General features: G+C 44.8%; 1 protein-coding gene across 10 annotated transcripts in view; it reads right to left on the bottom strand.

The window, feature by feature from the left end:
* Positions 1-674: 674 nt before the first annotated feature.
* SIDT1 (SID1 transmembrane family member 1) overlaps positions 675-16,871 on the bottom strand; it is a 111,829-nt gene continuing 95,632 nt past the window's right edge. For 7 of the 10 annotated variants that reach the window (XM_015471024.3, XM_024975507.2, XM_059875557.1 and 4 more), the window contains 6 exons: positions 14,651-14,730; positions 12,682-12,728; positions 7,364-7,469; positions 7,163-7,273; positions 5,849-5,962; positions 675-4,488 (listed from right to left, as the gene is read on the bottom strand). In XM_015471024.3, coding sequence (XP_015326510.2) covers positions 4,426-4,488; positions 5,849-5,962; positions 7,163-7,273; positions 7,364-7,469; positions 12,682-12,728; positions 14,651-14,730 — 521 coding nt within the window. In that variant the 3' untranslated portion in view covers positions 675-4,425. The other 3 variants (XR_003029370.2, NM_001205633.2, XM_059875473.1) reach the window with 3 other exon arrangements.

The raw sequence follows: 16,871 nt of genomic DNA, 5'->3' as shown, positions 1-16,871 counted from the left end.
GATCTGATCTGAACCTTATTGATGATGGTGCCTTAATATGGAGGAGACATTTGAACTTAGCCACACAAATATATCTTGTTCCCACTGAAACTGTTGGTAATTAGTCAAAGCCATTTCCCCTGCATTCCCTAATCAAGGTTGCTTTAAGACTCCCACGTCCTCCAAGCCGCACGTGGCCCAGACAATAAGAAACGTGTTTGCCTGAGACGTTTTCTGGGAACCTGGAGTCAGTGGCATCTAGCTCAGCTGAATTGGTTGAAACGAAGTGGGATCCCCGACCCTCCAACTGGGCATGCGCGGGTGTCTGCCTGTGCCCTTTGGGGTGTGCAGAGGCCCGTAGCCTAGTCACGCCTGCAGGAAAGATGTCGACACAGCTTTTCCCCATCACCTATCCATGTCTCGCCACGCTCCCTGCGCCCCAGCCCACCGTGCTTCGGCTTCTTTATTCCTCATCCCAGATATACCCCGCCTCGTGCCTTCGCGGAGGAGGAGCTGCAGTTTGTTCTGCCGGCTACTTGCATGGCTGCTATGTGGATAAACCCTGTCTTTGCTGCGAACCTCAGCGTCTCGGCGTTTTGGTTGCTGTACGTCGGGTAAAATGGACCTGGTTCCGTAACACCACCAAAGAGCGTTAAAAGCCAAAAAACAAAAAAGCGACTATAAGCTGGGCAAAATTATGGTAAACAAGGGCTTTACTTTACTTCGGGCAGACGCCGGTTCTATCTTTACTCGTAATGATCTTCGTTAGTTTCACCAGGAGACGCTCCCAGGCCTCCTCTGGGACCAGTTTTGTTACCTGCAGGCTGAACATCCCGGCTTTCTCTACGGATAAGGGTGGGGAGGGTCACGGGAAACGTCTGCACAGGGCATCCCCTGGACCGTGGTAGCAGTAACTGCTGGGGAGAGGACAAAGTCTAGGTTTTCTCTGAGATTCCCAGGGCAGAGCTGTCAGTAATGAGGTGTGACTTTGTGCACAGCCAGACTTTCCACTTGGCCCTAGCTTTGGTAGGGATTTTTCATCTGTGTTGCAGTCTTAAGGGCCGGCGACAGTGAAATGCAACTTTAAAAGGACAAGGAAGGGAGGGAGATGTTTGTTAACTCTGGACAGTTCCTCTGGAGGGGGAGAGGCCTCCCAGCCCCTTGAGGGCCTCCTGGGATTGAGGACAGATAACAGCACAGCTGGTTTCAATGAAGGGCCCGCATGGGTGAGAGATGCCATCCAAGCAGGGGAACCTGCCACCCTGCAGGATTCGAGAGGTGCATGTGAGGATCTTCTCTTTGCAGGCACTGCTCCTCCTGCTCTGCACAGCTCCATGAAGTGTCAGGTAGATGTGGCAGGTGAGGACCAGAGAGTTCCAGGACTTTGCACAAGGTCACACAGCAAGCAGGTGAACATATCTGGACTACAGTCTGACTCAAGACTTTTTCCGAGACCCAACAGGTCCTTCTATGAAGAATGTGTATCTTTGTTTTCCCCCTTTCCCCAAGTTTTAGACAGTCTCCTAGGAGGAGAAACATTTGGGTATTACTGTTCCCCTGACACATACATTTGTGACCCCACAGATCACTCTGGGGGCTGCCTGGAGCCACAGAAGAAGCAGCTGCCTCTGTCATTGCCCCAGGTGCTGACTCCATCTCAGCCATGGAAAGTCCCTTCCCCAGATAGACTCTGGTTTTCCACTGGTTACTCCTGCTGCTAAAATAAAACCAGGCTGATCCCTCTACCGCCCAGTGCTAACAGCTGGGGCCGCCTCCAGCCTTCGTCAGGGGTGTGAAGAGGCCATTTCTTATGGGCCGTTTTGCTCCTCTGGCTGCCACGTCTCTGCCCTCCAAGTGAACTGCTCTCATTACCCTGTGCCTCTGCCAAGATCCTCCTCACGGGCTGGCTGTCTCCCGTTACCCTCCTGTTGAACTCAGAGTTGCCTTCCCCTCATGTAAAGAGAGAAGTCCACGAGCACAGAATTTGCACAGGCCTGTGCTAAGCGTGGACGAGGGACCACTATGAATAACTCTGGCCACCCCCTCCACCCTGAGTTCCTATCAACCCAACCGACACAGTCAAACGCCTTTCTTGTATCTTCCTACCACTGCACAAATCAGCACAATAGAAAGAGCTAACAACAAATACATTTAGAATTGATATTTATAGGAGCAGGCTTGGTCTGGGTTTTCAGCCCTGCTGCAGAGAACAAAACTGAACCACAATATGTGAGCTTATAGCACTCGGCAGACACTGTCAGAAAACAATGCTGAAGAATACAGCAGCATAATCCATTCATTTCTACAGGGCCCCCTCTCCATTTCCATGGACATATTTCCCAGACAAGCTACCGAACAGGTTAAGTGTCCTACCATTTATTCACTCAGGCCACAGGGGTGCTTGAACAAACTTTGTTGTTCACATCCTGCCCCCACCTTTTTTGGATACGAAATCCTTTAGTGCATTAAAAATAAAAGAACTAAGTCAACTCAGCAAAGTTAAACAGGTTTGAAATTTGTTTTAGATGTTAGATTAATAGAACCATTTACTAGGTGGCCTTCATATGGCCTATGTGTTGAGTTCAGTTCAGTCACTCAGTCGTGTCCAAGTCTGCAACCCCATGGACTACAGCATGCCAGGTTCCTCTGTGCATGGGATTTTCCAGGCAAGAGAACTGGTGTGGGTTGCCATGCCCTCCTCTAAGGGATCTTCCAGACCCAGGGATTGAATCCATGTCTCTTATGTCTCCTGCAGGTGGTTCTTTGCCACTTGCACCATCTGGGAAGCTACCTGTGGCCTATAGAAGCCAACAATTTTTAAGAAATAAAGAATAACAGAAGACCAATTACAAATTTGGGAGCATTTTAGAAAAAAAGGTCACAATGCTTCATTGAAAGCATCTCTGTGTTCTTAAAATTAGGGTAAGTTTGCTATTTAAACTTCCAAAATGTGTTGTGAACATTATTTTAGAGAAAGAATAATATATTTTAAAAAGGGTGGCTGATCCATTTCCCTAATGAAAGATCGGGAAAGCAGAGGTGAGAAAGTAACTTCGGTTTCACAGGCAGACATACCTGTGTGCGTGTGTTTGCATGTACAAGTTATGATGGCATCCTAGGCCAGGTAACAGGGGAGTTTGGTCAAAATGGGACTTTCTGGGGGCAGAGCAGCCACCAGTGTGAGAGTGAGGGTGGGGGCTGTTGAACTTTTCAACACTGTCCTGGGGAGAGAATGTAAATCCAAGAGACAACTCCAAACTGGCTGAGCTCTCTGCAACTGGAGAGGAGGAGGGAGATGTGCTCATCCTGAGACTGGCCTCCGGAGAACCTAGGGGGGAAGGTTGGAGCCCTGATCTGCACGAAGCAGCAGAGGAGGGTCATGGTCGGTGGCACAGGAGCCTGAGAGCAGTGACCCTGATGAGAACACTTATGTCTTCCCCAAGGGTGATGTGGGCACAGGATGGAGCTATTTGAATTGGAGGTGCTTTTGCTTTTGCTAAATCTGTTCCAGGAACCCAAGTCTTTTGTGCGAGGCCCACTGGCCTGATGCTGATGTCACCAGTCTCCTAGTGCTGTCGGGCATTCCTCTTGTTCCTCCTGATGGTGGAAGAATTTCCCATTTCCCCGTCCATCTTGGAGCTGATCTGTGGAGAAACAGGGCCTTCGCAAGAAGGTAGAGCCTGAGTCATGGGGTCAACACACAACGGAGGGATGAAGACGCAGGGAACAGGGAAGCACCCACGCCTTGGTCCCAGAGACAGTTACCTGCCAAGGGTGTGTGACAACCTGGAGCCCAACCTGGAGTCCTCCTAATGCTGCTGGGAGCCTGAGGGAAGCGTACAGCATTCCTGCAGTGGAGGTGACCAGCTGGTGCTACAGAACGTCTATCCCAGTTGGGCAGGGCCTTGGAGCCACCCCTCTACCAGACTTCAGGGAATCACATCATCCCAGGACCTTGGAGAAGGAGGCTGGTGTTTGGGGATATCTAGAGCAGCGGATGTTACAGAGGTGCACAGCCTGGAGTTTCTGGGCAGGAAATCTGGGCTGCTGGCCTCTCTGGGCAGGGAGGCAGGTGGAGGGCAGAGTGTAGCATGGTTCTGCCATGGCTGGTGAGTCTCAGGTGAGGGTAGGAAGAGTCCCAAGGTGGTTGACTTCAATGCAGCTTGCCCACGTCTAGTTCAGAGTTGCAACAAAAGGGGATGGTGGGTGTTTCTGACTCTGGAGGGCTCATCTCTGTCCACAGCTGCAACTTCTCTTCTGCCTCCTTTTCTTGCAGGTTTGGGTCCCTCTTAGCGCCTCTCCTCCCTGTGGGAATGTGTACAGAGCTCACCCATCAGTGGGCGAGTGGAGCGTTTGGCAGTGGTGACTTTGCTGCAGTCCCTGTATTTTTCATGAAACAGCACCAAGAGCAGTGGCTCTCTCTCCCCAGCTCTCCATGCTGGAGGCTTAGAAGACAGGAATCTGGTCTCTCCGAACCAAATCTAGGTCATCATCTAGGGTTAACAAAACCTGAAACAAAACGGGCAAAAAAATGAGAGGAATGCACAGTTGCGTTAAGTCCCTGTTTTCTGACTCACAAGTGTACTTAATTGTTTTCATGTCTTCTGCAGTGCTGTGATCTTAATAGACACTTGTAATCCTGCAATTCATTTATTCAAGTATATATCAAGGGTCTATTAAGTGCTATTCTAGATGCTAGGGATACAGCTTAGGATAAAAGATAGACAAATGTCTACCCTGATGGAGCTTACATTTGAGAGAGGGCTTCAGACATGAAGCAAATGCATGAACAGAGGCTACTATGTTAGATAGCAGTATGTACTAAGGATAAAAATTAAACTGTGGAGGGAATATAGGGAGTATGGGATGGGATGAGGTAAAATTTTTTGGGGGTGGCTGGGGACATCATTACCACTTAGAAGGGGACATTCGAGTGGGGACCTAAAAGGAATAAAACTTTGTTGCAATAGAATATTGCTATAAGAATTGTTCCCCTACCCTCCATTTATAGTTCCCTCTACCATCACTCTCTCTGTGATGTAGAGGGAACTCTTAGCTCCAATTTTATTATCTCTCTCTCCCCAGAGAATGTGACGATTAAAGAAAGCCTTAAGGAAGAATGTTTATACAGACTGGTTAAACTTCCCAAACTGGCCACTAGGAGGCAGCCCCGCTCCGCTCTTCAGGTTCCTTGGCTGAGACTAAAGTAAGGGGTCAGAGTGAACCCAGGAGGCCCCTATTACTTGTTAAAAGAACTTGTGTGCAGGCACCATATACTTTTATTTTGGAAAAGTCAAAATTAAGATGGAAGTATGCTGGGAGTTGTCATCCTGGGTTGTTACAATATGCACAGCTTCAGGGAAGGTGTGTGGGCAAAAAACGAAGGGACTGCAGGAGAGATTTGGAAGAGACTGGTTAGAAAGGCAGCGAGAGGCCTGGCTGCTATCCTGAGCCACTCCAGGAATTTGGAAAATGTTTGTATTAATAAGGTATGTAGTGAGACTGGAGGAGAGGGAGGAATGTGAGTATGACACAAGAAGGAATAACCTAGTGTGGCTGAGATGGTAGCGAGTGCCACCAAAAGCGCTTCCTGGGGAAGCTGGGCATGTGAGTTCCAATCATCAGTGCAGTCCAAGCATTGTGCAACTGAAGAAAAATTATTTTATCACTGTGTCTTAAAGTATTGAAGAGTAAAAGAACAAAATGAAGATCTAACTAGAGGATACAATGTTTAAAAAAAAAGAGAGATAATCTGTACATTGAATCATAATGAAGACTTGGAAATTAAAAATAGGATGTAAGTAAGAGGGGAAGAGAAAAAAAAAGAATATAAGATGTAAAAAGAGAAACAAAGTTTTTATAAACTCACCAAGAATGAGAAAAACAGGGCAGTAGCAGAGAGGAAGTGCCAGATGTCATGGTCGTCAAAGAAATCCAGCAGGATGCACTCTCGGTTCTTCTCCCGGGACTCGGCTGGTGTTCCCTGAAAGGAGGTGAGGCAGGATGTGGGGGAGTAGTCCCACAGTTCAACTCCGTAGAGGACGGAGCATCCAGAAACCTATAGTCGCTACTAGATGCCTGGGTCACTACATTATTAGCTTCCAAGAAAACATACGTCCACACAAAAATGTGTCCACAGATGTTCATAGCAGAAGTGTTCATAAAAGCCAAAAAGTGGAAACCACCCAAATATTCATCCACTGAACATCTGCTAAAATGAGGCATGTTCATACAATGGAATGAAAAGTGAAAGTGCTACTCAGTGGTGTCTGACTATTTGCGACCCCATGGACTATATAGCTCACCAGGGTCCTCTGTCCCTGGAATTCTCCAAGCAAGAATACTGGAGTGGGTAGCCATTCCCTTCTCCAGGGGATTTTCTCGACCCAGGGATTGAACCCTGGTCTCCTACATTGCAGGCAGAATCTTTACTGTCTGAGTCATTATTCAGCAATAAAAACACATGATGTACTGATAAAATGTGATCTGTACAAGGGTGGACCTAGGAAACGTTACACAGAGAAGGCAGACTCAGACTGCGTATGATTCCATTTATGTGAAATGTCCAGGATAGGTAGATCTATAGAGACAAAAGACTAGTGGTTGCCTCAGGCCAAGGGGTTAGGGAGAAATGGGGATGGACTGCTAATGGATGTAGGATTTTTCCTGGGGTGATAAAAATGTTCTGACATGGATTGAGGTGGTTATGGTGATGGGGAGCTAAGACTTCCTCCCTGGTCTATGCCTCACATACATCACCAGTTTCCTAGGCCTCAGCTTTCCTATCTGTGAAATGGGTTTATATACACCTGCACCTGGGTATCTGTTTATGGATGATGACTATGATAAGGTGGCGACGACACACTAATCAAGCGTTCTGTACATATTAAGCATCCATTGGAACAGGATCGCAATCATAATACAACACACAGTGAAGATCACATTGGCAGTGGGGATACGGTTTCGTGTTTAAGAAGCGCCACCCCGGTAATAATGACATGGCATTTATTGAGTATTTATGTGTGGATATTTATATAAAACCAACCCCTTTTAAAAAAGCGTTCACATTAGAGAATATAAAACAGTTAAACAGCAATAAGCCCGTGAAGAGAGGGAGATAGGAAGGTCAGAAAAGCAAGATGGAGAGAGCACGTTGTCCAGGAGACAAACACTGTTCTCTTACCTCCCAGCTGCTGAGATTCTGGAAGAAAAAATACAGGGCGGCAGCCCACACTACAGCGGTGGCGACAATGCAGAAAAGCGGGATCAGGAGGATCTTCTCGGAGCTGCGAAGCTGTGGGTGAGAAGCAAATGCCGCCAGGCTGCATGCATCACCCGGTCACCTGAGGAGGGCCCGCGGCGCCCAGCCAGCAGCCACTCTTACCTTCATGATGATGTAAAAGGCCAGGTAGAGCAGCAGGTTGCAGATGAAGATGCCCAGCATGTAGGAAGCGAAGTCCCTGGGTCGGTAGATGAGTCCAAAGAGGGCGCTGAGCGCACAGAGGAATTGTTGTGTAGCCAGGAAGCTGGACTTTTGGCATTACCCACCCTTCCAGCCCCACCCCCATTTCTGGTGGGAGGGGAATTTAAAAAATCTTTTAACTTTCAATTTATTAAATCTCTTTCAGAACATTCATTTTAATGATTATAAAGTTCCTATCTGTGGATGTACCTAAACAGTACTCTCTGGCTGAAATGAGTTTTCTCTTTGTCCTTCAGTTGTTCACTATTATAAAAAACGGCAACAATGAATGCCTTTAGACATATCCTGCTTTTTTCTTTTTGCATTTAAGATGACTAGATGACTAGACATAGAATTGTCTCAATAATTGGTTTGACACATATTACCAATTTTTAGCTAGCTGTCTAAATACTGAAGTTTATTTGGTTGGGGTTTGGCCTTAATTTTGTTCCAAATTTCTACTCAGTTATAACAGAGATCTTTATTATGTGGGGCTTCCCTGGTGGCTCAGCTGGTAAAGAATGCCTGCAATGCAGGAGATAACAGAAATATTTATTATATAGCTCTTGCTTATCTTGTGATTTTGAAAGCTTGTTTTTAATACACACTCTGCACATGTATGACATATAGTTGGATTTCTGGCCTCTTCATTCTGATTCACTAATTTATAATTTTGAATCAGTGCCTCACCATGTTATTATTGTTTTATAGATTATCTAACATAGTTTGTCAGATGTGGTTTAGTCGCCAAGTTGTGTCCGACTCTTGTGACCCCATGGACTGTAGCCCGCCAGGCTCCTCTGTTCATGGGATTTTCCAGGCAAGTGTGTTGGAGTGGGTTGCCATTTCCTTCTCCAGGGGATCTTCCTGACCCAGGGATTGAACCAGGGTCTCCTGTACTGCAAGCAGATTCTTTACCAACTGAGCTACCAGGGACTTCCCAACGTAGGTTAGGCTAGCTTGCACTATCCAATATGGTAACCACATGTGGCTATTTAAATAATTGAAAGTGAATTTTCTCAGTCAGACTCCATTTCAAGTGCTCAAATAACCACAAGTGGCTAATACACTAAGCTTTATTCCAGAAAGTTCTGTTGGATAGTGTGGGGCTGTCGCTATACACTTCTGTGCTTGCTTTCTTCTGTTAATCCTTTGCAGAGACCTTTGAAAATTTTGTCTAACTAGGTAAATAAATTTCCGAATAAAACCCTATTAACTTAGTTCCAGTTTCTAAATTTGCACATTACCTTGAGAATTGATATCTTTACAATAGTTAATCTTCTCCCCCAGGGCATGGTATCTTTCTTCATTTAGCTAAGTTTTTGTCTATATCTCCTAATAAGGCAGTTAAATGTTTTGCAGAAAGATCCTACATATCTCTCAAAGTTTATTCCTAAGTATTTAAAGTGTAAAGCTGTTACTAACAGTTTTTGTTCACTTTTTAAAATATACTTTTTATTGAAGTATAGTTGATTTACAATGTTGCGCTAACTTCTGCTGTACAGCAAAGTGACTCAGTTATACACCGAGTGCATTACATACATGGATTCCACTGGATGCATCCATGTTGCTGCGGATGGTGTTATTTCATTTTTCAATGGATGAGTAGTATTCCATTGTATGTATGTACCACATCTTCTTTATCCATTTCTCTGCCAATGAACATTTAGATTGTTTCTATGTCTTGGCTATTGTGAGTAGTGCTTCTATGACTGTATAGGTGCCCATTTCTTTTTGAATTATAGTTTTCTCCAGATATATGCCCAGGGGTGGGATTACTGGATCATATGGTAATTCTATTTTCAGTTTTCTGAGGAACCTCCATACTGTTTTCCAGAGTGGCTGCACCAACTTACATTCCCACCAACAGTGTAGGAGGCTTCCCTTTTCTCCATACCCTCTTTAGCATTTGCTGTCTGTAGACTTTTTAATGATGGTCATTCTGACCAGTGTGAGGTGGTACCTCATTGTAGTTTGACTTGCATTTCTCGAACAATTAGTGATGTGGAGCATCTTTTCATGTGTCTGCTGGCCATCAGTATGTCTTCTTTGGAGAAGACTCTATTTAGGTCTTCTGCCCATTTTTCGATTGGGTTGTTTGTTTGTTTTTTATTATTGAGTTGTATAAGCTGGTTGTATATTTTGGAAATTAAGCCCTTGTTGGTCGCATTGTTCGCAAATATTTTCTCCCATTCCATTGGTTGTTTTGTTATGGTTTCCTTTGCTGTGCAAAATCTTGTAAGTCTGATTAGGCCCCATTTGTTTGTCTTTATTTTCATTTCTATTGCCTTGGGAGACTGACCTAAGAAACCATTGGTATGGTTTATATCAGAGAATGTTTTGCCTATAATCTCTTCCAAGAGTTTTATCAAGTCATATGTTGTGTTTAAGCCTTTAATATATTTTGGGTTTATTTTTTTGTATGGTGTAAGGGTGTGTACTAACTTGACTGATTTATACGTGGCTGTCCAGTTTTCCAAACACCACTTACTGAAGAGACTTTTTCCCATTGTATATTCTTGCCTCATCTGTGGAAGTTTAATTGACTATAGATATGTGAGTTTATTTCTTGGCTGTCTATTCTGTTCCATTGATTTGTATGTCTGTGTTGTGCCAATATCATGCTGTTTTAATTGCTGTAGTTTTGTAGTATTGTCTAAAGTCTTGGAGGGTTATGCCTCTTGCTTTCTTCTTTTTCTTCAGAATCATTTTGGCAATTCTGGGTCTTTTATGGTTCCATTTAATTTGAGGATTATTTGTTCTAGTTCTGTGAACAATATCATGGTAACTTGAAAGAGATTACATTAAATCTGTAGGTTGCCTTCGGTAGTATGACCACATTAACAACATAAATTCTCCCAATCCAACAGCATGGGATAGCTTTCCATTGATTGTTTAAAAAAATATCTTTTAAACTCATACCTAAATAAATATATAAAATATTTAGGAATAAACCTGACAAAACAGGTAAAACATTTATATGCTAAGAACTATAAAATATAATAAAGGAAATTAAAGGTGATTCAAAGAAATGTTTTTGTTCAATTTTTATTTCAACTGACTTTGTCCTATATGATATAGGAAATTTCCTCTTCTCACAATTTGAAATCTTCAGTATACTCTAAACTCTTGTATACTTTTCACACATATTCATCATTTATTAGCATTTTGCCACATTTGTTTTATTTTCTCATTCTCTCTCGGCGTATACATACATGTCTCCCTATATGAATATACATACACACCACTCTTGTTCTTCAAGGACTATATGGGACTGACTCAAGGTTGCTTCTGCTAAGTCGCTTCAGTCGTGTCCGACTCTGTGCGACCCCATAGACAGCAGCCCACCAGGCTCCCCCGTCCCTGGGATTCTCCAGGCAAGAACACTGGAGTGGGTTGCCATTTCCTTTTCCAATGCGTGAAAGTGAAAAGTGAAAGTGAAGGCGCTCAGTCGTGTCCGACTCTTCGCGACCCCATGGACTGCAGCCCACCAGGCTCCTCTGTCCATGGGATTTTGCAGGCAAGAGTACCAGAGTGGGGTTCCATTGCTTATGTTCAGTCATTCCATGACCTTTGTAATATCCATGGGAAACTGAGGATGGAGAGCCTTAGTGAGGAGGTACCGCCCCCTGCTGGGCAGTCACAGTACTAGTGTGTCGTTGTGCCTCATTTCCCCCAACCCTGCAGGCGCTGGTGTCCCACAGAGATCCTGCTAAGAAGAGAAAGGCCATACACCTTGTCTTGTGAGCAGACCTGGTTTGATTTTAGTTCTACAAGAGGCAGGGACAGGCCAGGTGATTCTGACCCTGTGGACAATGTCATCGGTTTTTTCATTATCGTATCTCCTACCAGCACCCTCCACCCTGTCTTACAAAGTCACCAGGACTGTAGGGTCTTCAGTAAAAGGGTGGCCAAGCAAACATCACAGGTGATCACGGCCAAGAATCACCCATCTCGACGTGTCCCTCAGTGAAGCACAGTCCTTCACAGGCATGACCTTCCCCAAGGTAACCCCTGGGGCAGCAACGTTGTGGGAAGTTTATTTTGGATGCACATGGCCCGTAAATAAGAATCAAATTCTCATGACTTGATTCTGGTTTTCCTGGGTTCCTTGATTATGGTTTTCAAGAATATACATTTTTAAGAATAATTTGGGACTTCCCTGGTGGTCTAGTGGCTGAGACTCTGTGCTCCCAATACAGGAGGTCTGGGTTTGATCCCTGGTCAGGAAACTAGATCCCACATGCTACAACTAAAGATCCCACATGTCACAACTAAGACCAACGCAGCCAAATAAATAAAAATAAATATTAAAAATTAAAAAAAAAAGAATAAGTTGCAAACACTAGATACATAAAATATAGCTAGCATAAACATACTTTTGCTGCACTGTTCTACTTTGAGGTAGGTCATTTGAGGAAACAAAGGGGCTTCCCAGGTGACTCGAGTGGTAAAGAACCTGCCTGGTAAAGACGTGAGAGACACGGATTTGATCCCTGGGTTGGGAAGATCCCCTGGAGGAGGGCATGACAGCCCACTACAGTATTCCTGCCTGGAGAATCCCATGGACAGAGGAGCCTGGCGGGCTACATAATCCATAAGTTGCAAAGAGTTGGACACGAGTGAGGCAACAGCACGCATACAGGAGGAAACGAAGCCAAGGTAATAATGAAGGAAAAGAAAAGGCAGAAGAATGATACATGCAGAGTAGGAAGACTGAGACCTGGAGGGAAAGAAAGAAACAGGAAAGAGACTTACACACACACACACACACACACACACACACACACACACCACCCCACTCCCCCTAGTAAGAAAGAGATGCCTGCTGGGTAGCATTATGGAAAGCTCTAAAAAAAGAGTTTAAAATGGTTGCATTTTTGACTGCTGGCATAGTTAATCTCTCTCTTTATAAATATGTGTGTATGTATGTATATGCATATATAGCTAATCTAATTTATCCACATAAATATAGCAAATTTGATGTTTGTCTTGTTGAACAAATGAGTTCCAGGCGTCGACATGTGGGACTCATTGCTTTAAGGTAGGCCACTGCTAGTACACAAGTGCATTTTTTGCAGGACGACAAATAGCTTTCTTTCAAGTCTCTAGAACAAGCACAGTCCCACACTCTCCTTAATTTCAGATTTCTTTGTAAAAATGACAGCCAAGGAAAGCTAAGCCACAGTGTTACAGAGAAGTTAGTAAAGAGAAAGACATGTTTTCCTAAGACTACTTACAAGGACCAGTTAACCAGGTTCCCCACGATGAGTAATACCATCCTGTCCTGGAAAGGAGGAGAGAAACCAGTGAGTGAAAGGCTGCGTGCACTACTTCTTACCATACATCAATTATGAGAAAACTGCTTTAGTGAAAACAGTTTTTCTATCGATATAGGAGAGCTGTGCCTATGAATGAACACTAATCCTCTGAAGCACTAAATGGCAAAGTCTCTGACTGCAAGCAGACATGACCTCCTCCCTGTAAATGAAGGCCTGGTAAGTAAAGCAGAAGTCTTGCTGTTTCCTTCCTCTTTTTAAAGGAGCTGGGCACCTGCGATTCTTTCCCTGGGTTGTGGTGACTAGTGGGACCTAAGGCAGCTCTTGAGACACAACTGGGATTTGTTTTATTACTCTGGCTCCAAGGAGGTCCCGAAGCTCCCAGTCTCCTGGTTTCTAGACACACATTTTGAATATGTTATTGACCGGAGACGTAGAAATACATTTTAGAGAGTGATACAATTGACATCACTGTGAGAAGCTGTTAGCACCTAAAATTGATCAAGAGCTCATAATTCATGATTGTTGTTATCATTCACACTTTGCCCCGTTTGGTTTTTGTTCCAACCTTGTGTATATTATAGGGCTGCCCTCATAGCCCAGTAGGTAAAGAATCCGCCTGCAATGCAGGAGACCCCAGTTCAATTCCTGGGTTGGGAAGATCCGCTGGAGAAGGAACAGACTATCCACTCCAGTTTTCTTGGGCTTCCTTTGTGGCTCAGCTGGTAAAGAATCTGCCAGCTATGTGGGAGACCTGGGTTTGATCCCTGGTTGGGAAGATTCCCTGGAGAAGGGAAAGGCTACCCACTCTAGTATTCTGGCCTGGAGAATTCCATGGACTGTATAGTCCATGGGGTTGCAAAGAGTCGGACATGACTGAGAGACTTTCACTTCACTATGTATATTATAAACTCAAGTGTATTACTATAAATTTTTTTAAATGATGTATCATGAACTTTTGAGTGAAGAAGAATTTTTTGGTGCAAATACTTTGCACCAAATACTTTCTCTGATTGTCTGAGCGATATATATATACTAGTGTCTGAGAAGATCATAGTACTTCAGAATATGGATCCAGATGATGTGATAATCACAAGTTCATGATACATCATTTTAAAAAATTCATAGTAATACACTTGAGTTTATAATTTTATATATTCTTTATATAAAAATCCTTCTGATTATAAACTATCAGCAGGAATTCAGTGAACACCTATGTGCCAGGCCCAAAGGGGATCACGGGTTCTGACCACAGGCCTGGGTAAAGGCTGGGGCAGTGGCTCAGAGGAGGGATGCAAGTTCTCTGGGGTCCCTGGCCAGCGAGCCAAGGCAGCTGAGACCAGCACCCTGATCCCTCTGCTCACTGTAGTAGCATGTAATGTATTGAAAACTATAAGGCAGAATATTTAACAGTGTATTTTTACCCAGAACCAATAACTATAAATTTGAAAAAAGCATTCCTACTCACTGTCAGAATCAAACAGTACACAAAAAGCAAACAAATGGAAACTCTAAAAAGTATAAGTTCCTGATGAAAGTGATTGGAATGACCGTATGACCCAGATGGCCTGGGACGGTCCAGGTGCCATCATTAATACTGCCTTCTATTCACAAATGAAATAATCATACTTCTTTGGATGATGCTTTTATAGGGACACTCTGTCTTGACCCTCCCTCCCTAGCAATCATCACTGTTTGACAGTTTTTTTTTTTTTTTTCTTTATAGATTAGCAATTTTTATGTAAAAAGGGTACCATTCCATCTTGTCTTTTAAGAGTGAGAAGAAAAGGAAGCAAGATGCCTCTTCCCTCACTAACTGGACCTCAGCCACCCTAGGCCATCTGGCCCCCTTGGTCTGGGGAGCCTTGAGTGACTGCCCGCCGCCCTGTTGTCTGGGAGAGGGCCAAGGGACACAGGGACACGCACGTACCATATACAGAGGCCGGCTGCGCTGCTGGATGCAGTCCGTGTAGAACACCACAGCGGCCCGCCGGAAAATTCCCCAATCTGCTGATGACACAATCACATGGTGAGAAGGCTTAGTCACTGGTAATACAGAACACTCCACTGTGGCCAGAGCTTTTGTGGCCAGGATGAAGATGTCCTCACCTCATAAAAGCCATGCTTTGCACCTAATAGGTCAGTAATAAATACTTGCTTTAAGAAATGCACCACCACCCCCACAGCCACCAGGGATTTCATGACAGGTGTGCCTCCTCCGTGTGACATCCCACAGAAAGGCAAGCAAGATGGACACGGGACAAGCACTCACAGATCACTCGGGCAGCTGGCCAACCCGCCTACGGTCTCCTGTGGCTGTTTCCCTCTGTTGATGGTTTACTCTAGTGCTGTTTTCTTTACAGCAGAGATGTGATGGGGCCTCTCAAAAGTCACCTTAAAACATCTGCTCTCTCTAGACCATGGGAAATCGTAGCTTGTGAAAATTCAAATTTGTATTTCTCAGTGTGGTTAAAAGTCAGTAAAAATTAAACCAGGGGATACTGGGGACTATTGAGCATGTCCAGAAAGGCTGAATGTGGATTGAAACAATAGTCAAAGGAACATAGATGGTAGAGAGAGAGGGGGGAGCTTTTTTTTATTTAATGCAATCCTTCAAAAGGATGGTATGAAACACAGTGAGTGTGCATGTCACAATTGTTATATAAACAGGACCAGAGCCCCAGGTGGGGCCGTCCTGTGAGCCATCTGCATGTAGATGTCACAGGCAAGGCTGGAGTCTGCCTGAAGTGAACATTTCAGTGAAGGTGGACCCCAGGTCTGTTGTGACTGCTGCTACTCTTCAAGGCCAACCCTGGGTTCGGCTGAAGCAGCTGGACTAGATACAGTCTGGGGGCATGGTGGTAGGGTAGGGGGATGTGCATGCACTAGCCCAGAGGAGGTGGGCTGGTTGGGGTGCATACCTGTCTCTGAGTCTCTCTCTGCACCCTCTTCCTACCAAATCCTGCCCAATTTGGAAGGCATGTTTAGAAAGCAGACTTGGCAGGTCAGCCAGGCAGGTTGTTTTGTTAAGAAAACAAGCTAGAAAACCCCGGGAAGGACAGCTGAACATTACCTGTGTCAGACACATCTGAATCAGTGGGAAGCAGAGAAATGAGAAAAACAAAAAAAGATTTGTAAGAAGGAAGCCAAACAGGTAAACTACTGATTGTTTTATTTTCCTCTAGAAATGGATGACTTTAGTTTTCTGATTACAAAAGAAATGTTTTCTCATAAAGAACACAGACTGCTGCTGCCTGTCTCACACGTTCAGAGCATGAGTCAGACTTTTCTCTCCCTGTGTCCTTTTGTGCAGACTGAACTGAACTGAACTGCAGCTTATAACCCTTCCTCTCTCTGTGGTCCTTTTGGGGAGGCAAGGGACACAACGGTGATTTGGGCAAGTAGCTCTGTCGTTTTCTGTCTGGGTTTCCCTGGTGGCTCAGATGGTAAAGAATCTGCCTGCAATGCAGGACACCCGATTTTGATCCCTGGGTCAGGAAGATCTCTGGGAGAAAGGAATGGCAGTCCACTCCAGTATTCTTGCCTGGGAAATCTAATGGACAGGGGAGCCTGGTGGGCTATAGTCCATGGGGTTGCAAAAAGTCGGACATGATTGAGTGACTAACAACACTATGCAATGCTCTGCCTCCTTGCTGCCACTGTTCCTGTGTCCACATTTATTTTCAGGTGAGGCTTGAGGGCCACAGGGAAAGGAGTCTGTGATTTGAGAAAGCAAAGGCAGTTGTCTGACCACTCTCCACTAACCCAACTTCCTGCCTCTGGACTAAATGTAGATGCAGTTGTCAAATGAAGTACCGAATTTTCCTTTTGACTCTGGTAAATCTGTAACTACTTGGGGGAAGACTCCCTAGGTACAGGAATTTAAAATCTTCAGATAAGCTATGTGAGGACTATCTTCCCTTTGCTTCTCCAGACCCACCTGCCATGTCTCTGTCCCTACCATGCCTGGGGAGGCTGACCATAGGGACCATGCAGTGGGTCCCCTTAATTCTGTTGGGTTTGGACAGTGAGAAGCCCCAGCAGGAGACTGCAGGGACAGAGAAAGGACAGTCAGCTCAGAGCACCATCTGCCTGGTGCCCGCCCTGTGAGGCTGCCTGTCAACCAAAGGACATTGATCCTTTCCTGCTGA

This window comes from Bos taurus, chromosome 1, assembly GCF_002263795.3.
Source record: "Bos taurus isolate L1 Dominette 01449 registration number 42190680 breed Hereford chromosome 1, ARS-UCD2.0, whole genome shotgun sequence".
NCBI lineage: Eukaryota > Metazoa > Chordata > Mammalia > Artiodactyla > Bovidae > Bos > Bos taurus.
This window is presented reverse-complemented; position numbering and strand designations above follow the sequence as displayed.